The sequence below is a fragment of the Oncorhynchus nerka genome, linkage group LG20 (genome assembly GCF_034236695.1).
Source record: "Oncorhynchus nerka isolate Pitt River linkage group LG20, Oner_Uvic_2.0, whole genome shotgun sequence".
Lineage (NCBI taxonomy): Eukaryota > Metazoa > Chordata > Actinopteri > Salmoniformes > Salmonidae > Oncorhynchus > Oncorhynchus nerka.
This window is the reverse complement of record NC_088415.1, coordinates 36,004,994-36,032,979: the sequence shown is the minus strand read 5'-3', so window position 1 is coordinate 36,032,979 and position 27,986 is coordinate 36,004,994. Positions and strand designations below refer to the sequence as shown.

The 27,986-nt window shown below is 44.7% G+C and overlaps 1 protein-coding gene across 1 annotated transcript; it reads left to right on the top strand.

The window, feature by feature from the left end:
- Nucleotides 1-27,321, top strand: LOC115101903 (nucleolar protein 4-like). The gene is made up of 11 exons (XM_065005452.1): nucleotides 1-552; nucleotides 10,635-10,790; nucleotides 13,271-13,382; nucleotides 14,174-14,283; nucleotides 17,379-17,520; nucleotides 19,225-19,520; nucleotides 19,671-19,856; nucleotides 20,711-20,899; nucleotides 21,100-21,219; nucleotides 22,024-22,237; nucleotides 22,469-27,321. Exons 1-11 carry the CDS (start codon nucleotides 211-213, stop codon nucleotides 22,690-22,692), a joined length of 2,091 nt encoding a protein of 696 aa, XP_064861524.1. The 5' UTR covers nucleotides 1-210; the 3' UTR covers nucleotides 22,693-27,321.
- The last annotated feature ends 665 nt before the right edge of the window (nucleotides 27,322-27,986 follow it).

The window sequence follows — 27,986 nt, the reverse complement described above, 5'->3', positions numbered from 1 at the left end:
TTCGGGACAGCAGGCGAATAGTCTCTGCAAACAGGTGTGCGGCTGCCCGAATCAGTTTCCTACGCCTTTATTCCAGCTGACAAGGAAGGGGAGAAAGCCATCGTAGTTGCGGATCCATCCTCCGCGACGCGGGACGGGAGAGGAGGGGGAAACCTGCATAATAGCTATTTTATTATTTGAAGAGCCAAACGGGTTATAAGATCGAACGCTATGGCAACAAAAAAATCATCATGCACGGATGTAACGAAAAGGAGCCGGAGTCCCGTCGTTTTAGGAGCGGAGATGTTCAGTGAATTTCAGGACTGGTGCCTCCGGACATATGGGGACTCGGGTAAAACAAAGACCGTCACCCGGCGAAAATACAACAAAATCATGCAGACACTGTTGCAAAACGAAGAGTCGGACGGCATGTATGTCGACAATAGCCACATCAATGCCAAATTCAAATTTTGGGTGAAGTCGAAAGGGTTTCAGGTCGGGAGCAACATTCTGGGAGAGCACAAGAAAGGAGCGTCAGGGAAGCCCGTCCTATATGTCCCAGTCAAGTCAACGGTAAAGTGTGTGTGTGTATGTGTGTGTGCCAAGTCAACGGTAAAGTGTGTGTGTGTTTGCGCCCGCGTGCGCGCGCATGAGACGTCCTGTTATAGTCAATGAAACCTATTAGATTTCACCACAACCACATGCACCTGTCATAACCTATTTGATTACAACTTTTCAGCGTTTGGCTTTCCCCCTTGACCCCAACCTATTCACAGAAAGCTCGGTTTGACCGACTCTCATCCTTTCAACAGAGCAGTCACACTCCCATCCCCAGCTGCCATAGCAACGCCGGTGCCTATAGAAGCAACATCGCCAGTGTGGGGTATCATTCTGTGTTCGTCTGGCAAATGACTCGTTTAATGTCCTGTCAACGGAACGCTATGCTACTAAGCACTATTTATGAGTTAATAGCCCATTCACAACATAAAAAGTATGTCTTGTCCAGATTCCTGACATGTAGGACAATTGAGTGTGCGCGCATACATTGGGTGCCAGCGAGCGGCGTGCCTAAATTGTGGAGATGCCGGGGTGCTTGGTGTATCCCTTAGAGGAGGACATTGTATGGAAGGGGGAGATGAGGGTTTATAGATTAACAAAATAATTGATCATGTTTCCCTTTACCTCGTATAATAGCCCTATAGCATAAATCCACTAAATCCCATCCGGCTTTCCAAGGGGATGGGTAAATGCGCAGCACCACACATTATTTTTTCGTTCTAATGTCTTGTACTAATTGACAAACAGTCATTTATATTGACAAGAATACAATAACTTACGTGCACATGCTATGAAAGCAAAACTATCCACGGTGTCAATCCGCGTAGTTATGTGTGCACCCCGCAACTTTACATTGCCCAGTGCAGGATAGATGCGGATCGTTCCACAGGCACTCGTTGCTCTGGTAACCAATCATACCTGCATTGTACCTACACTTGCATGTATTTTCATGACTTAATACATTTATCCACATTCATAAAACCTTCTATTTGGATGTATGCTTATAAATAAATAAAAGTGATATATTGCATTTGTACTATGTTGGACGTAAAACCACCGTGCGTCCCTGTGAGGGTCTCCGGTGGGAACAAAAGAGAAGACTATCCAGCAGATGCATATAGCGGCATCCTGCCTCTATCAAAGTTCAAACCACTGCTGCTTAGAATTGACATTTGAATGATTTCACCATATGATAATCTCGTGCAATATAGCTTAAATGTATTACAATTTTTGTTAACCATGTGTTAATCTGAGGTGAAATTGTAAATGTTTTATTTAGGTAGGCTATAGGCTACTTGGGGTTGGAAATGTAGATGGATGAATATCCTATCTGATACATTGATTATCTAGGCTGATTGACCAAAGTTGAAGAAAACACTCTTTGTAGGCACAGGATAGAGGTTGTGTGTGTGTTTGTTCAGTGCCAGTTGAGACAGACACCATTTTATATGATGCCTTCGGGGAATCACCCCCACCCCCACCATGGTGTTGGGACAAGCTCTCCAAGGACCCTCAAGATTAGTGTGAACAATAGACTCAAATTACAAGAACAGTTTTGAATATCAGACCCGCTGAGGTGTGGTTTATTGGATTGAGGCGTGGATTATTTGATCGATCCTTCCTCAGGTGTTCTACCTGTGTTAATGTGTAGCCTTTATTTTTTGGGCTGAAATACCTAACTGCACCTGGTCCTATAGGCTGGATAGTTTCTCATGATTGAGACTCTTGGCAGGTGCATCTAGAGTTGGAGATTTAGTTGAGTTTTTCTTTCTCTTTTGTGTCTTGGATGACGGAGCGCTAAATAGCCTTTTTGTGTTTACCACAACATTTATTACACACAGGTATTAATCTACACTTTACTTTTCATTATGTCATATTATAGTTCTGAGATGTCTCAGTTTTCAACACTTTATCCATTCTACATTGCTTGTGGGCAAAAGCCTTTTGTTTTGACACGGCTTTATGCACAAACCCAGAAATAGCTGATGTCACTCTGTGAGGGCCAAGTTTGTAAATGTCCTTGTTCTACAGTAATAAAAGGTTAGCGCCTGGGCGGGACACTGTTTTCTACTTCTAACATGCATGTCTGAGAATAGTATGCCAATGATGTTAATGTCATTTCTAGTTCTACTATATGGAAGGAAACTATTCCTGAATAGTATGTACCTCTAGTTATTGATGGGACACAGCAGGGGACTCCCCCATGTCCAACCCCCACTTGTGCAAAACTAGACAACAAATAGAACAACAAAAGCAAACACAAGGCAGTCATTTCATCATTAATGAAAGTGGGAAGTGGAAAGTCAAATAGTGAAGTAGAGGTGCAATTAGATGCAAGAATGGTCAATGTGTATCAATGTGAGCGTGGAGGTGATGTGTGTGTGTGTTTTCTTGTCTGTCAGCCGGTGGTAGTATGTTGTCTTTGACTGTTCCCTTGCTGAGTGGTAGATAGTGTATCAGTCGATATAATGGTCCTCAGATCTCTCTCTCTCTCTTCTTCATTCTCTCACTGTCCGCTTGAAGCCTGTACCACTGTGCCAACCCAATATAAATGTGTACAAGATACAGAGATTGGGTGCACTGTAAACTGTATAGGGGTTGCCATGACAGTCATTTACAGGCAGCTCGGTGGCAAGTCAAATTCTGTATTTCATATTACAGTACAGCTACTGTAATATAAATATGGTTTCAAAGCAAGTACTGCGTAAGGATTGATTGTTTTATACTGTAAAAAAGTACACATACGCACACGCACACACACGCACGCACGCACGCACGCACGCACGCACGCACACACACACACACACACACACACACACACACACACACACACACACACACACACACACACACACACACACAGAGAGAGTACAAAACCACAACGCCCAACACCCTCAGTGCCCCTCCTGTGTGGTGGGGGTGGGGTGGGGGGCGTGTTTTCAGAGTGTGGCGTTGGGAGGCCCCTCTGCAGCTGCTCCTGGGGTGTGCCAAGTTTCACTGAGGGCGCAGGCAGGGGGGCTAAATGAGGGGGAGGTTGGTTGGGGATGGGGGCAAGGGTTGCATGGCTAGTGGTTGATGGGCAGACAGGAACCTTTTTTCAGTTGGTGTAAACACAGAGGGAGTTATACAGGTTAGTCCAGTAGTGGAAGGAAAGAGACAGACACTGACTAAAGGGAATGGGGGTTTTAAAGTTTTGTAGCACGAGCCTAGTGCAAACTACATTTCAGACAGCTGATGGGATTGTTTGGAATTTCTCTCTCTCTTTCCCTTTCACACACTCTCTCTCTCTCTCTGTCTATATCCCGAGTCCTTTCTCTCGCTCTCCGTCTGTATGTCTGAGAGCCTGAGCAGTGCTTAGACAATATCAGCAGGCCTCGGTGTGGGGATGCAACCTGCTTTTGCTCTCATTATGTCCTGATTAGAGCCCAGACAGTGAGGAGGAGAATATAACAATTGATAGACCAGGGCACGGTGAGATGTTCTGCAGTCATACACTACTGATAGACCAGGGCACGGTGAGATGTTCTGCAGTCATACACTACTGATAGACCAGGGCACGGTGAGATGTTCTGCAGTCATACACTACTGATAGACCAGGGCACGGTGAGATGTTCTGCAGTCATACACTACTGCAGACATGCCCACTATAGTGGTACATTCACACGTTACCATTACTAGATTCATTGATTCATATCGGCCTGTCGTTTTTTTTGTTTTACATTATTAATAGCAGAGATTTATTGTACACCGACAGATACTCTGCCACCGTATATAATACAGTCTAGCACCAATCTGGTTTGCACACATAATCATTTATTGAGCTATAGGTGTGCCCTCCATTTCTAAGCGGAATGTTGTGTTCATTTCTCTCTTGTTGCTCTAAATATGGCTCCGGAAAATATTAACGGATGAGAGCGGTTGCTTTTTAGTTGCCATGCCAACGGGAAACCTTTACATATCCCTATCCCTCATTCACAATCTGGATTTGGTAGGACTTTCTCACCACACACACACACAGCACAGCCTCAGGTATGGGACTCCACGTGTAAGATGCTGTGGGAAGTGCTGTCATCAAAGGGCATAAAGGGTTCATTGACGTCGACAATGCTCTATGAACCTTTCTCCCTGGGAGAGCTGTATACCCAGTGAATGGAGTATTGTAACTTGATGAAAAACAATAGGAAGGAACAGGTGAGAGGTGTGGGAGTGGTTGAGGATGTCCCGTCCGAGACAGACAGGGAACGTTTGTGTTCTGCCATCAAAATGGAGCAGGAGCGCCATCATTATTATCTGATTAATTATTCCACGTCTCCTGAGAGCTCCCCTCTGTTAGGAGGGCACGGAGTCAAAAGAATAGTGCTCCTTTCATTCAACACCATTTGCATTAATGCTAACAGTTTTGCATGGCACAACTCCAGCATAATCTAGCCTTTCTTTCTGTCCCTCCTATTCAGTCTCTGTCTGTTTGTTATGACTGTACCTAGGTTATCAGGCCTACAAATGCTAAATACCTTAACCAAAGCCACACATTTGCTCTTTACTCTCAACCTGGCAAGATTGGGGAGAATTTACCTTAATATAAAAAGCACATATATAATGTACTGTTTTAATGTTGGTTTTTCATCAACAAGGCCTCTCTTAAACCAAGTCTCCAATTCACCTACTTTTTGGGGGGATTGACTGCGTGCTGTGGTTATTTCAGTGCTTTGGCCATATGGGAGTGTCTCCAGTGCCTCCTCAACTTCATCCCTATACAGTTTATTTTACAGAGAATGAAAGATATTGCATTTGGCCCTCAGCGCCCCTTCAAATATATTATGTGCAAGGCTCCTCTGCTTTGGATGTAGATGACACACATAGACACATTACATACAGAGAGAGATGATGCAACCACTTATTTTTGTGAATGAGGCCTCTTCTAGGACAAGAGGATTCGGTAGACCTACATATTTGAAGCCAATGTGTTCCTAGCCTTTTGGTAATATATTTGTAATGAATCTCTAATAAGATGTGCACAGAGTTTGATATTGGAGTGTGTCCTTATGCGAGTGTGTGTTTTTGTGTGAGAGAGTGAAAATGTGTATGTTACTGTGTGTGTGTGTGTCTGTACAAAGAGGGGGTCGTTGATCGTGCTGCTCTGTTTTTCCTCCCCTCAGCACCCTCTCTGTTGCCATGGAGAGACAGTTCTTTGCTCCCATAGGAGGATAAATTAACACCATTTTTAACTGGCCTGGGGGCGCCCCCTGTGTGGGAGAGTCTGAGCTCTGCTCTAGATCTCAGCACACACACACACACACACACACACACACACACACACACACACACACACACACACACACACACACACACACACACACACACACACACACACACAGCCTTACGCCTCGGTGTTAAATCTTACTACTACACTCGGCTACTATCATTTTTTTTATGCTGTAGCTGGACAAATATTTAACAACCCGAACATTGTAACAGAAATAGAAAATATGTAGTAATTAAGTAGCAATAACACAAAGATGATGAAAGGCCCAGATTGCAGAACCTATGTGTAGTACATCAGGATGTTCTGTTTGGGGTGGTGACTGGAACATCAACAGAGGGATGGGGTCTGTCAGGGCCTGGATGAGTTATTGGGACTGTCACACGCTCTATCATTTAATGATCATCATGGGAGTGCGAAAGACAGAGAAAGAGAGAGAAAGAAAAGGAGAGAGAGGGGGTGGAGGCAGGGAACGGGACATAGGGGGAGAGCATGGCAGACCTAATGTGGATTTAATGAAGGGGTTTTATGAACTGAGGGAGAGTGAGCAAAGGAACGGGGAGAAGAAAAGAGAAAGGGGGTAATAAACGAAGGAGGCCGGCAGGAAGAGGAGAGGTTTTAATATGGGGGGCAAGGAGATTATGTTTTATACATATGCAGGAGCTTCATTTGAGCCAGTTTGCTACATCAGGAAAATAATCCTGCAGCAACAGGAAATGTGAATTATTATGTGGATTATAATTAATGGACCTTTTGTTGAGGTTGATTTTTTACAAGGGAAAAAGTCTGAAATGTCAAAGTGGGAATTGCAAACTTCAAAAGCCCTTTTAAACTGCGTTGCAGGACACATCTGTATGTCCTCACTGCTGCTCCCCCCTCCTACCCCCCTCCCTAATGAGGACACCAGGGCTTTCCCATTTATGCATCCATTATCTTGCTGATGGATTTACAAGGGGGAGATGGGCCTTTAAAAGGTGACCTGTTGTTACATCTGCAATGAGATAATCTGAGTAATTAGTGCTGTTGACAAAGCCATCCGTTACCCCCAATGTCCCTCTTACGTTCTCCCGCTGTCCCTCTTTCGTTCTCCCGCTGACCCTCTTTCTTTCTCCCACCGTCCCTCTTTTGTTGGGGCTCCGTCTATCTGCCACCACCACCCATAACCAACTGCGTATGATTACAGCTCTCTTCTTGTGTAGTGTTGTCTATCATACACAATATGTGTTCTATTTTATTTACACAGAGCTATACTGTATCTGCAGTATTGCTACCGGCAGTATTTGTGAAAACATACGATTGTAAACCCTGTATATATTTTAATGGCTGTGGAGCTTTACAGTGTTTGCTCTCCCTCCTCCATTGAGGATAAATTGCCCTTTCCGTTTGAGATGTTTGCTGTGGTTTTCTTCCTTCCTCTGTCCACTGGCCTGTCTGTGTGACCCAGCTGCCTCCAGCCCCCCCGAACCGTCTGTGTGCAGGACCGCTCCTCTCCTCCGCTCTCTCCTTTCCCCTCAGCGACTCTCTCTCTGCTAGTGTGTGTGGCTGCCAGGGGGGGTGGGGGTGGCCGGGCCGAATCAACCCCTCCAGTCTCCTAGCAACAGAGCTGTTTGGAGCGGGACAGGGAGAGAGAGAGAGAGAGAGAGAGAGAGAGAGAGAGAGAGAGCAGGGGATGGGGGTATGCTGTGGCTCGGGAGAGCAGTCCTATGGGATTAGAAAGATGGAGAAAAGGAGAAAGGGGAAGATGGAGAGAGAGAGGAAACAGGAAGAGAGACAGTTGGAGTGTTGATAGGTTTATGTGGTGATGGTGATTAGGGCTGCTGACATGTCTCCCTCCTGTAAAACACTGTGGTGCTGATGAGACCACATATTTACCATTCAACAGCTGGTCTTCTCCAGCTACGCAACATACACCTTGTGGACTATGCTGAATAAACAGATCGAACATTTAAACACATAAACATGAGTGTGCCGCACACACACACACACACTGTGTGAATTAATGGTCAAACTACTCTTTGAGCACATATGTTGCAAGTGAAGAGTTCTTCTGTTTATCTTCACTGGCAATCTGCAACCCTTCTAAGGCAGTGTTTCCCAATCTCGGTCATGGGCCCCCCCTGGGTGCACGTTTAGTTTTTTGCCCTAGTACTACACAGCTGATTCAAATGACCAACTCATCATCAAGCTGTGTAATGCTAGGGCAAAAACCAAAACCTCGGGCCCAGGACCGCATCTAAGGGATGCTAAATCTTTTGGACAAAGGAATAGCTGGATTGAGTCTGGGTTGATTCCTGCTAAGGGTGATGGAGTCTTGTCTGCTGCACCACAGTTCACTGAAAAACAAAGAGGACATAGGAGGCAATAATAGCAATAGAAATCTTGGTTAGTGAGATATACAGTATGTTGTAGTGTCAGAGAGGACAATGGCAGATCTAACACTGGTAGATGTCTGGATATGTGCAGTACAAGAGTGTCCCGGGTTGGATCGTATTTGGAGTATGCTGAAAATAATGGACCTGTTCACTATTTTTGTCCTGAATAATGATGATGTCATCAGGAAAATGATACCTTACAGGAGTGATGATGATTAGGATTGTTAGTATTATTATTTCATTATCATTAGGCTATTACATCAAGAACATGCTGACAGGGAGGGAGAGTGGCTACAGAGAGAGAGGAGACGGGCCGGATTAAAACAAACCCGCTCGGTGAGCTGGTTTTAGTTGCCATGGCAACGATCATTACCTTGCACTTGGGAGAGCAGGAGCAGGGAGAATGGGGAAGAAAGAACGGACGGGACATAGGTAGGGAGAGAGGAGGAGCTAAATAAATGTCAGATAGCAGGAGCAGGATTCGAAATGTCAGAGGAGAGAAAAATGATATACAGTATAATAAAAAGAGTGAGATTCCTCATTGATGCCGGACATAACTTTCTGAAATGTGTTTCCTCCTCGAGAAACACTGAGTCCCACCTAGAACACATCCCCTGACATCGCACAACTTTTGGAATCTACATTTGTACTGTGTACCAGGGACTTAACTAGATGTATATAATATTCCGTTCTTTTGTTTCATTGACCTCAGCTTCTATTCAGGGCTGTACATCATGTACATAAACCTCAGTTCACATATTTATTTACATAAAAGTCATTTCTTGAGGAAGTGATACACCAGATTAAATGAACACCACCACAAGAGAGAAAAACAACGTAATACAGAATAGAGACAAATGTAACAAGGAAAAGAAAGAACTTGAGGGAGAAAGAGAGAGAAGGCCCAGTGGTTCCCCGGTGGAAGAAAGAAAGCCCATGTGGTAAGTGGGCTATTAAGCAACAAGGCCGTTGTCGTAGCGATATGAGTTCCAACTGAGTGTCACATGACCCTCTGCCCTGCACACCTGCCCAAGAGAGAGATTGTGGCCGTTTCTATGGTGACGGGGTCAGCGGCACTGGAAGCAGGGTGGATGTTGGGGGTTGGCTGTAGGAGGAGCTGTCGGCATTGTACAGTACAGGACGGGGTGTTATTTTTAAACACTGACTGCAGGGATGAGGTGGTGCTGGTGGGGACATTGAATGAAGCCGCAGCTATCTCTCCCTCTCTCCCTCTCTCTCTCTCTCTGCAGTGGAGCAATCTCAGAGTCTGTGTAACAGAGAGAGAGACTGACTCTGCAGGGATGAAGAAGCTCTGCTGAGGGGAAGCTAATCTGGCAGCTAATTCTCTGAACACAAGATGGATCGAGGCCCACTGCAGTACACTAGCCCCAGCCCCAGCAGTGATCTGGCCAGTGGGTGTGTGATGATACCCAGAGCCAGAAGCAGCAGCCTGAGCCAGTGACATCTGTCAGGAAACACTCTGTTAGGCTAGCCCGAGACGCAGCCAGTCTGTAGAGCAGGGAGCTACTTAGACACAGACAGAGAGCCAGCCAGTAGAGCAGGGAGCTACTTAGACACAGACAGGCAGCCAGCCTGTAGAGCAGGGAGCTACTTAGACACAGACAGGCAGCCAGCCTGTAGAGCAGGGAGCTACTTAGACACAGACAGGCAGTCAGCCTGTAGAGCAGGGAGCTACTTAGACACAGACAGAGAGCCAGCCAGTAGAGCAGGGAGCTACTTAGACACAGACAGGCAGCCAGCCTGTAGAGCAGGGAGCTACTTAGACACAGACAGGCAGCCAGCCTGTAGAGCAGGGAGCTACTTAGACACAGACAGGCAGCCAGCCAGTAGAGCAGGGAGCTACTTAGACACAGCCAGGCAGCCAGCCTGTAGAGCAGGGAGCTACTTAGACACAGACAGGCAGCCAGCCAGTAGAGCAGGGAGCTACTTAGACACAGACAGGCAGCTAGCCTGTAGAGCAGGGAGCTACTTAGACACAGACAGGCAGCTAGCCTGTAGAGCAGGGAGCTACTTAGACACAGACAGGCAGCTAGCCTGTAGAGCAGGGAGCTACTTAGACACAGACAGTACCACTGGACATCTCAGTAGAGCTGACCCTGTGGTGATTTGTCCTGGACCCTGCCTGAGCTGCTCCATATTTGTCCCTCCTGTGTGCTGATCCATATTGCTCTGCTGAATCATCATCACTGTTCTCAAAGCTGGGATAAGAAAGCCATCTTGTTAACATTCACACTACGAGCCCTGTAGCCTCAGGGGTTCAGATATTTTCAGATTTTCATGACCGTTATGTTTTGGAGATCTTTTTCCATAGAGAACTGAAACACACACACACACACACCCATGCATGCACGCACAACACACCCACACGTGTACACCCCCCCCACACACACACACACAGTGTCTTCTCAGACAGGGTATTGAATGTTTCCCTCTCTGTCTTCCAGTGTGCAGATGCAGGCTCGGCCCAGGACAGCTCGTCCCTGAAGAGGGTGGCAGTGGTGGAGGACTTCTTCGACATCATCTATGCCATGCATGTGGAGATGGGTGCCGACCCTGGTAGAGCACCTAAACACGCTGGCCAGAAGAAGACCTATAAAGCAGTAAGACTGGCACTGAGCCAACATAAACAATCAGTTCACCAATAGGCATCCTATATAGACTGTACTAAAGCATCTTTCTATTCTCTTAGAAACTGCCACATAAAATATGCCTTTTATAGACTGGCTATTTCTTATTCATAGCATCAGTAGTTACTAAGACAACCAAGCATCCTCAACAGGAGACAAAAGTATAAATGACTACCGACCTGTAGCACTCACGTCTGTAGCCATGAAGTTCTTTGAAAGGCTGGTTATGGCTCACATCAACACCATTATTCCAGAAACCCTAGACCCACTCCAATTTGCATACCGCCCCAACAGATCCACAGATGATGCAATCTCTATTGTGCTCCACACTGCCCTTTCACACCTGGACAAAAGGAACACCTATGTGAGAATGCTATTCATTGACTACAGCTCAGCGTTCAACACCATAGTGCCCTCAAAGCTCATCACTAAGGACCCTGGGACTAAACATCTCCCTCTGCAACTGGATCCTAGACTTCCTGATGGGCCGCCCCCAGGTGGTAAAGGTAGGTAACAACACATCTGCCACGCTGATCCTTAACACGGGGGCCCCTCAGGGGTGCGTGCTCAGTCCCCTCCTGATCTCCCTGTTCACTCATGACTGCACGGCCAGGCACGACTCCAACACCCTCGTTAAGTTTGCCGATGACACAACAGTTGTAGGCCTGTTCACCAACAACAATTAGACAGCCTATGGGGAGGAGGTCAGAGACCTGGCTGTGTGGTGCCAGGACAACAACCTCTCCCTCAACGTGATCAAGACAAAGAAGATCATTGTGGACTACAGGAAGAAGAGGAATGAGCACGCCCCTATTCTCATCGACGGGGCCGCAGTGGAGCAGGTTGAGAGCTTCAAGTTCCTTGATGTCCACATCACCAACCAACTAACATGGTCCAAGCACACCAAAACAGTTGTGAAGAGGGCATGACAAAACCTATTCCCCTCGGGAGACTGAAAAGATTTGGCATGGCTCCTCAGATCCTCAAAAGGTTCTACAACTGCACCATTGAGAGCATGGTTGGTTGCATCTACGCCTGGTATGGGGACTGGTTGAATCTACGCCTGGTATGCAACTGCTTGGCCTCCGACCGCAAGGCACTACAGAGGGTAGTGCATATGGCCCAGTACATCACTGGGGCCAAGCTTCCTGTCATCCAGGACCTCTATACAAGGTGGTGTCAGAGGAAGGCCCTAAAAATGGTCAAAGACTCCAGCCACCCTAATCATAGACTGTTCTCTCTGCTACCACATGGCTAGTGGTACCGGAGCGTCAGTCAAGGTCCAAGAGGCTTCTAAACAGCTTCTACCCCCAAGCCATAAGACAGCTGATCATCTAATCAAATGGCTACCCAGACTAATTGCATTGTCACCCCCCCCCCCCCTCTTTTACGCTACTTTCTGTTATTATCTATGCATAAGTCACTTTAATAACTCTACCCACATGTATATATTACCTCAATTACCTCGACTAACCGGTGCCGCCACACATTGTACCAGTACCCCCTGTATATAGCCTCGCTATTGTTATTTCACTGCTGCTCTTTAATTATTTGTTACTTTATTTCTTATTTGTTAGGTATTTTTGGTAAAACTGCTTTGTTGGTTAAGGGCTTGTAAGTAAACATTTCACTGTAAGATCTACACCTGTGTGTATTGCATTCCTAGATTATATTGTTCTATGTTGCAACTGTATTCACTCAGTGTATTTAGGATCTAGTGAGGTCTGAAGAGCCAAGTCTGTGTCTGCAGCTGGGGGGTCTTTGTCTGTGTTGTGAGACAGTTTTGTAGGGAGCATGGCAGTTAAACCCCCTGGGGACCAGGGCCATTTCCCTCTCTTGCCTCTCGCCCCTGCCCTGTAGAGAGGTCCTGTCACATCTCATAGCACGTACCCTTTTGAGAAGCACTGAGCGCCATTGGGGCAGGGGCATGATATGGAGCTGTCACCTTGGCCTTCTGGGAAGTGCAGATTCCTCTGGTCGGCCTTTCCCTCTATGCTGCCCTGGGGGAGGGGGAGAGGGGGGTGAGCTGGGCATCCCTGCTGCCTTGCCATGGTCACATGAAGGTCGCCTTGTTTAGCAGGGAAACGCCAGTGGGGGCAGAGAGGCAGAGATAAACAGAGAAGGGAGATAGAGAGGGAGAGAGAGAGGGGAATATATATGAGTCAGCTGCAGCTGAGAGAGAGAGAGCAGGTGAAGAAAAGGTCCCAGCTCCAGCATGGGATATCAAAGCAGAAATAAGTAGATGGTCAATTCAAACAGTCAGGATATCAGCAGCAGATGTGTGTGTGAGAGAGAGAAAGGTTTTTGGAGTATTGAGGAAGGATTCCTTCCTCACCATGCCAACCCCAGATAACGCAGCATTAACATACTCACTGATCCCAGGCTTTAATAACAGTTTATACCTCCTCTACTCCTGCCCTGACCTGTGCCTTCTGACCTTTCCCCTGGCACAGATAGCGGAGACGTACGCCTTCCTGCCCAGGGAGGCAGTGACACGCTTCCTAATGAACTGTGGAGAGTGTCAGAAGAGGATGCACATCAATCCCAGCACTGCAGAGTTCAAAGGTTACTAACTCCCAAGTCAGTTTACTGGCTCCTGTTTATTAATTGACTGTATATATTTAATCAGTTATTAAAGTATTGTTTGATAAGAAAGACTCCTTTTAATTTGACATCTATCTGAATAGCAACAATTCATTCTAAAGCTTTATAGGGGGTTATTGTTATAACGCATATCACCTTCCTACTACCTTTGTCAAAATGATGAATTGCAATGCTACTATACATATTGACCCATTGAATTGACTGCTAGTACATTTATAGCCCCATATTCATTGGGCTTCCCACACTCAACGCAGTGTCCAATCTGTCGTTTAAATATATAGTCGTGAGTCTCTGTGAATGTTTCGTAAGCCATTTTTAGGGGCAATTAAAGGTGGAGGCCATCATTAAGCCAAATGATTGAACAAAGACCCAAGAGGTCCTAAATAATGAATACAATGTTCCAATAGAAGGAGCATGGGGTCCCTCTAGCGGTCATGGTTGGGAACACAGAGGGCTTCCCATTGTTTAGGTTGCAGCATTAAAACAGCAGTTCATGACTCCAGATCTCAAGGGCCACCATGGTTGTCATTATTGCCTTTTAATCAGAGATTGACTCTGATTAAGATCAGAGGAACCAGATCAGATGAATGGACATTCCGGTCAAAGAAAACCAATAGAAAGTGTAGGGGTGTTGCGGAGCCCAAATGGCACGTGGGAGTATTCAAAAAGCTCTTAATGCGTAGTTTGCTTTACCTGATTGTTTGTTTTGGAAATGATCTTACTGTATGAGTGTTACTGTATTCTCTGTACAGAAAATGATCGACCAACCTCCTTGGTTCCGGACCTCATTGACTACAACATGCCACTGACTGCCACCTACCTGAAACAGATGAAACTACAGTGCATGACTGCCAATGAGCGGGTAAGACATACAGTATGTGTGTGTGAAGGACAATGTTATGGTCAACCGACTATCTAAACACAGCAAGGGAGGCAGCAGATTCACCAATTAGAATCTAAAGACACTGACAGGATTTGATTATATGCCACTGTAGGCTGCTGTAGACTGCTGTAGGCTGCTGTAGGTTACTGTAGGCTGCTGTAGGCTACTGTAGGCTGCTGTAGGCCACTGTAGTTTACTGTATCGTGAGAGTGACACCAGAGACAACACTCTGCCTCATTCTACTCCAACACTGGACTTCGTACGCACACCCGCGCGGTAGGATTGTATGGAAATCACCGTTGTTGATCCTAGACGTTTCCACTCCACAATAACAGCACATACAGTTGACCGGGGCAGCTCCAGCAGGGTAGACATTTGACGAACTGAATTGTGACAGTGCCACGTTGTAAGTCACTGAGCTCTTCATTAAGGCCATTCTACTGACAATGTTTGTCTATGGAGATTGCATGGTGGTGTGCTTGATTTTACACACCTGTCAGCAACGGTTGCGGCTGAAATAGCCAAATCCACTAATTTGAAGGGGTGTTCACATACCTTTGTATATATAGTGTATTTTGAAGATATTGCCGTGATACAGCTCAGTCAGTTCCGTTTGGAATGAATCTCACCTTTGCTTGCCCAGTTGACATTGTGGCTGCAGGACATGGTAGCCTATGTCATCAATGATGTCACTTTTCACAGCTTTCAAGTTGGAGATTGTGCACGTTGTTTATTTCATGCATAAATGCCTAAATTAATTAGACATGCATGTGCGTGTGTAAGAGAGAGAGGAGCAAGAGAGCGAGAGAATAAAAAACAGCAACAGAAAGAGTGGTGGAGAGTTCTTGCAGAGGGCCCTTCTAATGTGCTGGTCATTGTGTTCCAAACACTATTGGAAGTTTGGGAGGGTGGTTAACATAGAACAGAATAGGGTATTCTATTTATTTACATCCCATGTTTCTGCCTGCCGCTTCAGGTCTCCCTCATCCTTTATCACTCTCCAACTCACCCCTTTCTAGCTGTCTCTGCCTCTCTCCTCTTCTCTCTCCCCCTTTCTCACCCTCTATCTCTCTATCTCTCTACCCTCTCTATCTTTCCTCCCCTCTCTATCTCTCCTCCCCTCTCTATCTCTCTCTCCTCTCTATTTTTCCTCCCCTCTCTATCTCTCCTCCCTTCTCTATCTCTCCTCCCTTCTCTCTCTCTCTCCTCCCCTCTCTCTCTCTCCGCCCCTCTCTCTCTTTATTACACCATGCATCACTTGGTACCTAATAGAGCCTTCAGTAAGTGCCTCAGCCCTCTACAGAACCCTCAGAGGAGTGTGTCGTGTTTCCTCCGGAGGGTATCAGTTCTTGGCTCTTACTGTACTGTACTATACTGTACTGTTCTGTATGTGGGGCCAACTGTGTTCTCATACGTTCATGATAGATGCAAGGTATTAGCCAGTGTATTCATGATAAGCTAATCCCATCTGCAACACCCCTGGTCTGGCAAGAGCAGTAGATGTTATTTTGTCATGAACACTGTAAAACCGGATAAGTTCTGGCTACTCAAACATTTTGAGAAAACCGATTACCTAAAAAAATGTAAGAAAATAAACTTAAATAGCTGAAGTGAGCAGTACTACCTTCAAATGCATACAAATGCAGTTTTCTTGAGTAAGGTATACTTACATTTAAGGCCCCCAGTAAGCCATGTCTCTAATAATTTCCCATTGCATTTTCAATTGAATTGTAGAGTTACCGACCATGACCATTTGTTAGTGACAGGGACATGGTTGTTGAATTCTTTCATGTTCAGTCCTGTGGCCTTCACGAGGCGAGTTCCTAGGCAAATATTATAATTATAATTGTGCCATTACATATATAATAAGGCCTTATACAGTGGCCTGAAACTCACATCAGGCCTGCAAGTAGGGTTGCAAAATACTATAACATTCCCCCTCAAAATTCCAGTAATCTTCCATCCAGGATTTATGGAAAACATTGGAAATTTACCAGAATTTTACAACCCTAACTGTAAATCAAAATATGCTGGCTTTCGAAGTGATTTGTAATTCCTATTGGAATCTAGCCAGTGTTAGGCTATCCAACACTTGAAATTTGTATTCACCCACAACCTGCATTCGTAATGACTGCCAGGGTTAAGAACAGTGGGAGAAAAATACCTAAGCCATTTAAACTGGAACAACCATTTCAGTAGCGGGTGCAAAAATTCAATGATTGGATTAGATTATTTAAAAAAAAACATGTATCTTTGTGTAGCCTAACATTTAATCAAACAATCACCCAATGTACATGCAAAAACACAGCTATTAAAAATAATTCCCAAAAATCTACCTGCAGTAGAGCATGCTGGGAAAAAAGTTAATTTGTTATCATATCTTAAAACAATTTAGTTGGTGTGACTTGTCATTTAGTTTTTAGTCAGTACCACATAAACATTTTAAGTTATAATAACTTTTCATTAACTTTGAGTACAACTTACTAGAAGTATTGAGTTAAAAAATGCCTTGGGGTTTACAGTGCATATAGACCAGGCCTCCTTTGTATGTAGATTATTTACCAAAGTCAGGGCAGAACAGCAGAATTTTCCACCTTGCCTGCTAGGAGAATCAAACCAGCAAACTTTCGGGTATTGGCCCAAACCTCTTAATTAACTGCTAGGCTACTCCTGAACACTCCTGGCTGTGTTCCATTAGATTGAACAAGTTTGGGGTTTCTACTTTCCACAGTTATAAATAACAGAGCTTCAAGACACATTATTTAATAAGGAGATTTCCTCAGGAGAAAATGGCATTGCCTAAACTTGGACTGAGTGTGGACTGTGCTTTCCATTTCCATTTTTGATAATGTACTCTTATTATGCGTGTTTAACACATATCCTGACTGCTAGCTCAAATGAAAAGTGGCTTTTTGGTCCAACCTTCGTCTTCCTGAGTGAGAGTGATTTACCTCGTGCAGTCTACTGCTCTCTTCAGCAGCCTATTCAGTTTTCCTAGACTTGTCCTCAGGGACGAAATCGTAGCTTGATAAGTGTCTCAATCTTCCTATTTCTCTGTCTCTCGCTCTCCTCAGGATGACAGTTCGGTGAGCAGTGAGGACATGGATATGACTGAGCCCACGTGGGTTTCTGCTGAGCGCCCCCCTGTCCCTGAGCTCAGTCCCCCCAATGGAGAGAATGTACAAAGCCCACAGACCACACTCAAAGAGGAGGACGGTAAACTGCTGGCCTTTTTGTGCTTGTGTGTTTGTGTGCAGTATGTTCCTGCTTACACGCAATGGATGAGTTGGAGTTGGTGTGTACATTAACAGGTGTGTGTGTGTGGGGGGGGGGGGGAGGGGGCATATACTCACAGTATAGGCAGCAACATGTGTTGTTATTAATGTACTAATCAAACCAACTCCCCCTTCATTTAGAGTGTTTCAGTACCCCAACCCAACCTTAATCCCTAATGCCTAAGGGCCTCCCCCCACCCCCACCTCCATCCATGACTACCTCATGAAGGGAAAGTGGACATCCACTATAGATAACCGGTTATCAGTTTGTACTGAATAGTGTATTCCAAGAAAAAGTCACAGATTTTGCACTGGCTGGATTCTTAGTAGTCAACACAATGGAAAAAAGACATACGAGGCCTCACAGACTCAGCACAACAATGGAAATCCCTGTGAGTGGGCCCATTTAGATTTGAGTGGAGGAAAGGGAGACTTTGATGGTCCCCCCTGCCTTAGGGAAAAGGCGATGGTTAGAGTGGTAGAAATCAGCTGTCTTTGTGGTTTAACAGCATACCCCCAACAGTGTTATTGTCACACATCAATACAGTTCCCTCATACTTCACATGCCAGCCTTGTGAGGGTCTGTTTCCGCCCCTTCACCTCTTCCCCATCACGTCCTCCCCCACAATCCCATCATGTTCTCCCCCTCCTCCCTTCCTCCCTCCCTCCTCATCTCCATCCTTCCCCCGTTTGAAACCTCCATCATAACTCAAGCCTCCACTGCAAAAGCACCCCCTATTAGTTTGACAGCTGACCCCAATACCCTCCTCTTCTTATACAAACACTCTGACAGCACAACATATAGCGTGTCGACCCCTCCCCCAACTAAGGAGCAAAAATGATTGAGCAAACAAAAACATGTACACATTTACTCCATCAAAAACAACAGTCACACAGCTCATCCTCTCAACACACCAACCTAGCTTGGACCATTAGCAAAAACTTTATTGGCAGGATTTGTCTGTTTGCATTTTCATTCAAAATGGTGCAATGGTGAGATTTTTTTAAATGAATGGTAATCTCTGGATTTGTTGAGACTCAATTGAGTTAAACATAAATCTGTATATCATTATACTACCTTGCGTTGTTGGGAATAGGTGCAGTGGTGTTTCCATCAGTGGTGTTTCCATCAGTGGTGATTCCATCAGTGGATTTTCCATCAGTGGTGATTCCATCAGTGGATTTTATATCAGTGGTGTTTCCATCAGTGGTGATTCCATCAGTGGATTTTATATCAGTGGTGTTTCCATCAGTGGTGATTCCATCAGTGGTGTTTCCATCAGTGGTGTTTCCATCAGTGGATTTTCCATCAGTGGTGTTTCCATCAGTGGATTTTCCATCAGTGGATTTTCCATCAGTGGTGTTTCCATCAGTGGATTTTCCATCAGTGGATTTTCCATCAGTGGTGTTTCCATCAGTGGATTTGACATCAGTGGATTTTCCATCAGTGGTGTTTCCATCAGTGGATTTTAAATCAGTGGATTTTCCATCAGTGGTGTTTCCATCAGTGGATTTTAAATCAGTGGGTTTCACATCAGTGGTGTTTCCATCAGTGGTGTTTCCATCAGTGGTGTTTCCATCAGTGGATTTTCCATCAGTGTTTCCATCTCTTTACCGTTTCTCTCTCTCCTGCTCTCTCTGACAGATGATGACTCCTCTGAGAGTGGCAGCGGCCATGGTCTGCCAGCCCTGACCCCTCCGGAGGCGATGGTTGTGGGCGCTGTCCCTCCAGATGGATTGGCTCCATACAGGGAGGTGACTGAGAACGGGGTGAGTGCTCCCCTGGACTTCAGCACCACCACCTCCTCCTCTTCCTCCTCAGAGGACCAGCAACCAGTCAATCTGACCGACAGATTGCTGCCTGTGGGGAGCCCTGTTGGGACGCCCTACCCAACTGACTCCACCAGGAAGTGCCCCGGGAATCCAGACTACGGCAACAAGGTAAGGATAGCGAAGGTATTTGAATATGGTCTTTTGATAGGGAACTTGAACATTGCTTTGTGTCCTCAACTGTTTCTTTAATAGCGATGTGTGTGTGTGTGTCTATGTGTGTATGTGTGTTGGTATTTGTGTGTGTGTGTTTGTGTTTAGTCTCCTCAGTACAGCTCCGGAAGCTATGACTCAGTGAAGACTGAACTGAGCATGAGCGCTGAGGACTTGACCTCTGGGCGTGCTCAGATCATTGATGATGATGATGACGATCACGACGACCATGACGACAGTGACAAGATCACTGATGCAGAGGGAATGGACCCAGAGAGGCTGAAAGCCTTCAATGTATGAGTCCCATCACAACTGTCACTTGTAAATATAGACTTCAATGGTTGTATTACTTAGCAATTGGCCTTTATGCAACGCAATTGGTCTTTATGCAACCCAAATATCAACAAAGAAGTCATGTTTGCTCTTTTTCTAAAGAATATGAATGTCAGAGTTAAAATGTGAAATGACATGCTTCAAATCTTTGGTATTCAGTATATCTTCTTTTTTCTCTCCCCCCTCTTTATCCCTTCTCCTTTTCATTCCACCCTATTTCATGCTCCACCGCCCTGGCTGCTCCCCCTTTCTGCTTTGGCTCTTTTTCCCCCGTTTACACCTCCCTCTCCTGCTTCCCCCTACTCTACACCCACTTCTCCTCTCTCGTCCATTTTACACCCCCGTCCTCTCTCTACCCTCTACACCCCCATCCTCCCATCTCCCGTATAAACTCCCTCTTCTCTCTCTCCTCCCCTCTACACCCCCATCCTCCCATCTCCCGTATAAACTCCCTCTTCTCTCTCTCCTCCCCTCTACACCCCCTTCCTCTCTCTACCCTCTACACCCCCATCCTCCCATCTCCTTATAAACCCCTCTCTTTCTCCTCCCCTCTACACCCCCATCCTCCCATCTCCCTTATAAACTCCCTCTTCTCTTTCTCCTCCCCTCTACACCCCCATCCTCCCATCTCCCTTATAAACTCCCTCTTCTCTCTCTCCTCCCCTCTACACCCCCATCCTCCCATCTCCCTTATAAACTCCCTCTTCTCTCTCTCCTCCCCTCTACACCCCCCATCCTCCCATCTCCCTTATAAACTCTCTCTTCCCTCTCTCCTCCCCTCTAAACCCCAACCCCCTCCATCTCTGCCTTCTCAGATGTTTGTTCGTCTGTTTGTGGATGAGAACCTGGACCGCATGGTGCCCATCTCCAAGCAGCCCAAGGAGAAGATCCAGGCCATCATCGAGTCATGCAGCCGACAGTTCCCTGAGTTCCAGGAGCGCTCCCGCAAGCGCATCCGCACCTACCTCAAGTCCTGCCGCCGTTTGAAGAAGGTTGGTTTTGAGGTAGGCACTGTTCCCCTCCACATTGTGATTGTTTTTCGAGTCTTGGACGGCCAGGATTTGTAGAAAGCTGTGCTTTTTTTTAAAAATCTGCCACAATGTACACGTTTCATGAACATGCATAAATGTTCACTAAATCCACTCGCACTGTAATGTTCTAATGCACACCCTTAACACTGTCTCTGTTCTGTCTGTGCTGTCAGACACGGCCCACACCTCCCCACCTCACCTCTGCCATGGCAGAGAACATTCTTGCTGCTGCTTGTGAAAGTGAGACACGCAACGCTGCCAAGAGGATGCGACTAGATGTCTATCAAGGCCCTGTGAGTGTGTGTTCACAGCAAGTGTGTATTCGTTCATTAATGTGATTTTCGAGAGTATTCATTTGTGTGTTTGTTTATCCATGACAGTAGATAAAGAGTGTGTTATTCTGGAATATTTACAGAAAAGTTTTTATTTTAATAAAAAAAAAAGAAAGATTTTTACATTTATTTAACCAGGTAGGCCAGTTGAGAACAAGATCTCATTTACAACTGCGACCTGGCCAAGATAAAGCAAAGCAGTGTGACACAAACAACACAGAGTTACACGTGGGATGAACAAACGTACAGTCAAAAACACAATCGAAAAATCTATATACAGTGTGCGCAAATGTAGTAAGATTAGGGAGGTAAGGCAATAAATAGGCCATAGGGGCCAAATAATGACAATTTACAGAAAAGTTGGTAACATCACTAGCAGTATGTGCAGTACAGATGTTCTATCTTAATTTGACCAGTTTCTCACAGCAGGAATATAATCCTGCTGCAACAGGAAATGTGAATTATTATTTGGATTATAATTTAATGGACATTTTTGTAGGGGTTGATCATTTTTTGTTGTTAGAATACATAAAGTCTGACATTTTAAAGTGGACATTACAAACTTTCGAAGCCTTTTTAAACCACGAGTACACTACAATTTGCACATTCTCTGCGACAACAGAGTGAACAAATGAAGATAGTACATCTGTAAGTAGCTACAGTATATTCATTTACTGTGTATCTTGCTAATATTTTACATGTTCAAATGTCTATGTTCTTCTTCCTGTAAGTACAGTGTAATAACAATTGTAACTACTCCCCTAGGAGGAACTTGCTACTGTTGATAAGAACGGCTCCAGGGACCCAGCCTCAGGGGCCCCCTCAGGCTTCTCCCTGGCTGCCTCAGCCTACTCCCAGTCCCAAACCCAGGACCCAGTCTACACCAACGGTACCAACGGAGGCCTCAACTATAGCTTCCACAGTTACGGGGCAATCGGCAACAACCTGCCGACCACCGGTGCCACCACACAGACCAATGGTAATTAGCTTTAACCCAATTCCTATATTCCTAGACCTAGAGTCAATGGGAATGTGTTTGTCCATGTGTGTTTGTATGTGCCTGTATCTATATTAGTGTGATTAATTATTGCCTATAATGTATATCAATAATGTTACATTTTCTATAGACCCTGTGTATATCAATAATCTTGTGCTTTCTTTACTGTATGGGGTAATCAAATTTACAGCAAACCATCATTTCTCTCACCAGGTCCCACTGATCTCAGTATGAAGTCTGTGGCTCCCACCTCCTCCTCTTCCTCCAGTTCTAACAGTCACGGTGGTCAGGGTGGAGGCGGGGGAGGAGCCTCGGCTCAGCTCAGCCCCCCTGAGGTCACAGCGGTGCGGCAGCTCATCGCCGGGTATCGAGAGTCTGCCGCCTTCCTGCTCCGCTCCGCAGATGAGCTGGAAAACCTAATCCTGCAGCATAACTGAAACAGAACCAGGCCCGACCGGGCCGAACCGGGCCGTCTCCACCAGACTCTCCGTCTGCACTATCACCCTCAGTCACACACAGTCAGACATCTATACACTCAACTGAATAAAGAGTCAAAGTAAAGAATAAGAGTAAAACTGCATTGCACAATTGGGCCATATACAGCAGATGGTAGATATATGGTACACGTTCCCAGTTTATATATCACAGAGGCAGAAACAATTAAAAGAATAATACAATCCATCATTTCACACTGATCTTAGTGCCCAGTAAACTTCTGCCATTCCCATAACAAACCTACACCCTACCCACTTCATCCATTCCCCAGAAACACCCCGAAGTCACCTCCTTCAGTGGGATGCTCTTTTCTAAGCTCTGAGGAGGTAATTGTCAAACATGTTTTGCTGCTTCAGAGTTGACCTTCTGTATCTGATCTGTTCATCTCAGCAGTAGTTTTTAAAGTTTGAAGATGTAGGTATGCAAACAGGGATGCTAAACCTATAGGGTAAAGCACTGTAATGTTTCCAAGCCTATAGGCTTTGGCTCGTAGGCAAAGGTTACTGCTTCTGGGAAAAGTGTGGAACAAGGTGCAATATGGAAGATAATCAGTAAATGTGCATGCGTGGATATACCATTTTGGCAAGTCAAGCCAATATCCACATAGTCATGATGGCTTTTTGTGAGACTTTGTGCAAAAGGAGGTCTTCTCGTGGTACCTCTACCTCCTCCCCATGCTTTCAGTCTCAGTGTGATGAGCTAAACTGAAAAACAAACATCCCATACTTTGTGAGGCTCCACTGGGAGCAGAAACGTTAGTTGTCAATCAGGAATTGCTGTATAAATGGAAGGGGGAATGAAAGAAATAATATCCCATGGCAGCACTGTAGCTTCATTGTTCTTTGTTTTGAACGTTGCTCTTCTTTGTCTCTAATATAACGGAAGCCTTTCCTTGAATGGCACCAATCAGACAAATGTGAATAGGACACGGAATGATCTGAAACATGAGAATATTTCCTAGTCCAATTGTAAGAGTTCTGTAAGAGTTTGTGTTGTTTTAAGGTCAGTGAGATATGAACAGCACGTGGTTGCGTACGAACGTTGTCTCGTGAACGTCACGTGGTCGTGACATGGAATTGTATGAGGAATGCATTGCGCTCCTTGTAACAGCTGTTGGCCTGCTATAGAAAAAGATATCCCTCCAAATCCCACCATATCCTCTCTGCCTCAACTCCTCTTTCCTACCCGTCTTTGCATTTCTCATCGACAGACGTTGCGCTATCAAACACAACAACTGTTTTTAAAAAAGTAGCAAAAGACAATCTTGAAAATGTGTGATCGCGTCACAGTTTACCCTCACAATCTCTTGCTATGGTGTGTGCGCTGTACGTGGGGGGCAGCACAGAGTACCGTAGCCATAAGCAGAGCACATCCTTTCTCTAAACAGATACACAGACAGGCCAGTCAGTGGAGAACTCAGCACTAAGAAATGTGTTGTAAGAATTCTATTTATCTACTTTTGTTATTGTTGTTGAACGTTAGCATTACTGTGTGTTGTTTTTTTTTTATTTCTGTTTGTTGTGTGAAGTGATGTGGAGTGGCCCGTTTCAACGCTCTTTTGTACAAGACATTGTAAACCAGTTTGCTCTGTAAACGTAACATTCGAAAACAAAGAAAACAATTATTTCACGCAATCAACCTGGTCAGCACCTTATGGATTTGTCAGATAATTCATACCAGAGAGGAATATATTTCAGTGTCATTTATCATGAACGATTGAAGTCAGCAGCACATATATTAACTCAACTGCTGGGATGATCAATCCAAGAACCGGTCAGTCTATGTTTAAAATGACATGCACAGAATAATCTGTAATTTATTCATGGTCACCATCCATGACATAATTGGTCTGATTTATTATATTTCAAATGTATAATCTATTGCAAGTTTGGAAGCACTTTACAGCTCAGGATGAAATAACATGGTACATATTTGTAACCAGACGTTGTTACAGGACATCATACTTGATTCATAAATTCAACTGACACATTTAAGCGAAACGTGCTTGACAATGGGATGGTGATGGTGGTACATGATGAGAGCTGATATGAGTGTGTTTTGCTTTTCATTTGGGTTGTCTCGTATCGTTTTAAATGTAGATATTTTTGTCCACTCAACTGATAATTGTATGCAGGGGTGCAACTTTCACTGGGGATGGGGGGTGGGGACACGTTCTGAAATGGCATTTTTGCCCCCCTCACAGTTTTATCATTGGAATGTGACACAAAATGAGGCAACGGTGTGCTTTAGGACCATGAGGATGCCTCTGAGCGTTCGGGTAGACTGTTTGGAGTGTTTATCCAACTGGATAAAAAATATATATAAAAAAAAGATATGTCCACCCACTTCTAAAACCAAAGTTGCGCCCCTGATCGTATGGATAATTTGATGTGGAACACATAAGCACTCTTAAAATGCACAATACTGGGTTATACAGTTTATGGCAAGGCTCAAGCCAGACTCATCCAATCTCATTGTCTTAAAAATTAAATTACTTCAATCTGAATTTTTACTAGCAACACAAGTAAAGTACTGCTTTAAAAGCTCATTATATTTTGCACACATCAGACTTCAGAAATTGTATTTTAGCCACACTATTCAGGCTTTACAAACTGTTATTTTGAAAAATCAAGGAAGGCTCAGGCGTCCACGCATTTGAACTCGGTTAATTTGGATAGACTCCTTTGGATAGACTTTATCAATCGACTTGATCGCTACCTGGGGCTCTGTCCCAATACTCTTAAATGTCTTCCATGTCTCCTCCACCTCCATTTGTCCCTTGTCTACTTTTGGCCAGCCATCATTTCCAACAGCCATCAGGAAACTACTATCTACACTTCATTATTTGACTGATGCCGGGTTGATCTTAATTCTATTCATATCCACGTTTAACTAATGCATCACTTTGCTTTGCGTGTTCAAAAAAAGGAAGAGATAACTTTCTCCTCTTAATTTGTCTTAAGACTACGAGCTACATTTGATGTGTGCTGCAGCTACTGTGACCAATGAAAACACAACCATTTGTAGACACATTTTAGTGGCCAGTGGGATTTCTCTTTGCATAGGCAGGACAATGTAATGTATAGATGTTTGATTTAAAAAAGCGTAAAAGCCCTAGTAGCTTGTGCATTGCTGATGTGGTCAGATGTTTGTATAACTGTTCAAAGGGCTGTAAAAGAAACATTTGAAATCTAAATCGTTTTTCTGTGGGGTACAGCACTGTTCCAGAACAATCTACGCCGTTTCATCCCTTGCCTGTTTTAACTTATCAGTTGGTGGTGCTTTGTAAAAACGTATATTGTTCTTGATATTACTTTCTTGGTTACTTCTCCTGCATTGGCCAGAGACTGCAGTTCTGTGCGGGGGTGTCATTTCCTGTATACCAATGTGACGCTTTGTATTTTTTCCTTCTTGTTTTTTGGACTCAGTGAAAGTGTGATGTTTACATGTACAGATTTTTCAAAAGACTTTTACTTTTCGTCCGTGTTACTTTCTCACCCTACCCCGCCCGTTTATATTTACTCAGACATGTCTTTAGTGCATTGCATCAAATGCAGACAGGTGTGACTGCTTTGAATGGTGGTCAGGGTCAGATGACATTCACACGGCCAAAGTGAGGATAGACTAAGACAACCAGGATGGGGTTGATATCTGATGATGGCTGATAGCCCTATAGGGATTCTGGAGTGAGAGGGAGTGTCACGCCAGTTCAAAGTGCACCATGAATAGCCTACCTCTGTCTGAGATTTATCAGCAGCATAATGATACACGGATCCCCCACTGAAGGATTGCAGATAACCTACCAGTTTCCCCCTGCTGATTAGCCCTCTTTAACATGCTGATAGCAGCTCATAGCACTTGGTGCGCAATTGATTCATTAGCATTTAACTCAATTACTGAGAAACACAAAACATTGAATAATAGAACATGTGTGCAGTAGTTGGAACATAGTGGCAGGCAATCATTTTACGATGATTCTATTGTGATCACATTCCCTGGTTGTTATAAGGAACACTTTGACCTTTCGTAACAGCTCCTCGGTGATGTGATGTAAAAGCCATTCCCCCTCTCCTGGTCCTCAAGGGGGAACACAGGAACCTCAGGAAACGCTGAATCTCTGAGTTTATTTTTGATCCATTATGATCTTTGCTGATGACAGCAGAGACTCTCTACCTGTTACCATGACATTTATATGAAACGTGTATCATTGTTTTGTACATTAATCATTGTGATCTAAAAGTGGAGCTTTTTCCAGTACCTGTGACTGAATATTTAGATTTTTTTGAAAAGTGTTTATAGGTATAAATATTTATTGATATATGTGAAGCGACTAAAAAGACAAAAGAAAAGGCAGAAAAATTGTCGTTTGTTTCATGCAAAGCCGCCCAGACAGGATATTCTCTGCCTCTGACATATCACTATTGATGAGGGACTTGTGTTTGTTTTGAAATAGCGCTTTTTTTCAGTGTAACGTCAACGCTACGGTAAAAAATGTTGGTTACCAACAGCAGCATTGCAAGGCTCTCTTCTGAGATGTCAGTAACTGAATAAAACAGTGTGATGCGCTATCAAACCCGAAACTTGGCTACTTGAATTGCTTTCTTTGATTGGGGGTGGAGAGCAGAGAATGTATGGGAGAGATGGAGTAGCCTTGTGGATAGACGTGCTCCACAAGCTCTTCTCTGTTGCCATGGTGCCTCTTCAGTCTCTTTGTGCCAATATATATTCACAGAATGACCAGGATACGGATGCAGTAGTACATAATCATGTTCAATGTCACTATCTGAGCTGCTGCACCTCTTAAATGTGTCTATATCCACAGCGTCCAACACAGTTATAAAGATATGTCCATACTCTGTCACATTTTTACTTTTGCCTTGCCAATCACTTTTTTTTTAACGAGCTAGTGTACGCTATACAAAGACTCCTCCCAAGTCCTCAAATATGTCTAGAGTGTGCAGTACTCAACCTGTCGTGCTGATGACACAGAGATAAGAATGCATTTTCAGTTCATCGGGCTCAAGCAGCTAGTAGAATGATGATGTCATAAGATGCAAGCCCATCGAACAACACTTGAGAACGAGGGAACAGAGTAAATGTCTCTTTTCTTAGGGGGTCTTCGGACAGTGTACCGCTATGTAAAAGACTGCAGTGACAGCCTAAGTCCACAAGAGATCAGCAACGAGCCAGAAAGCAGCAGCATGGAGATTGCAAGCAGCCTGCCAGTTAAACTTCA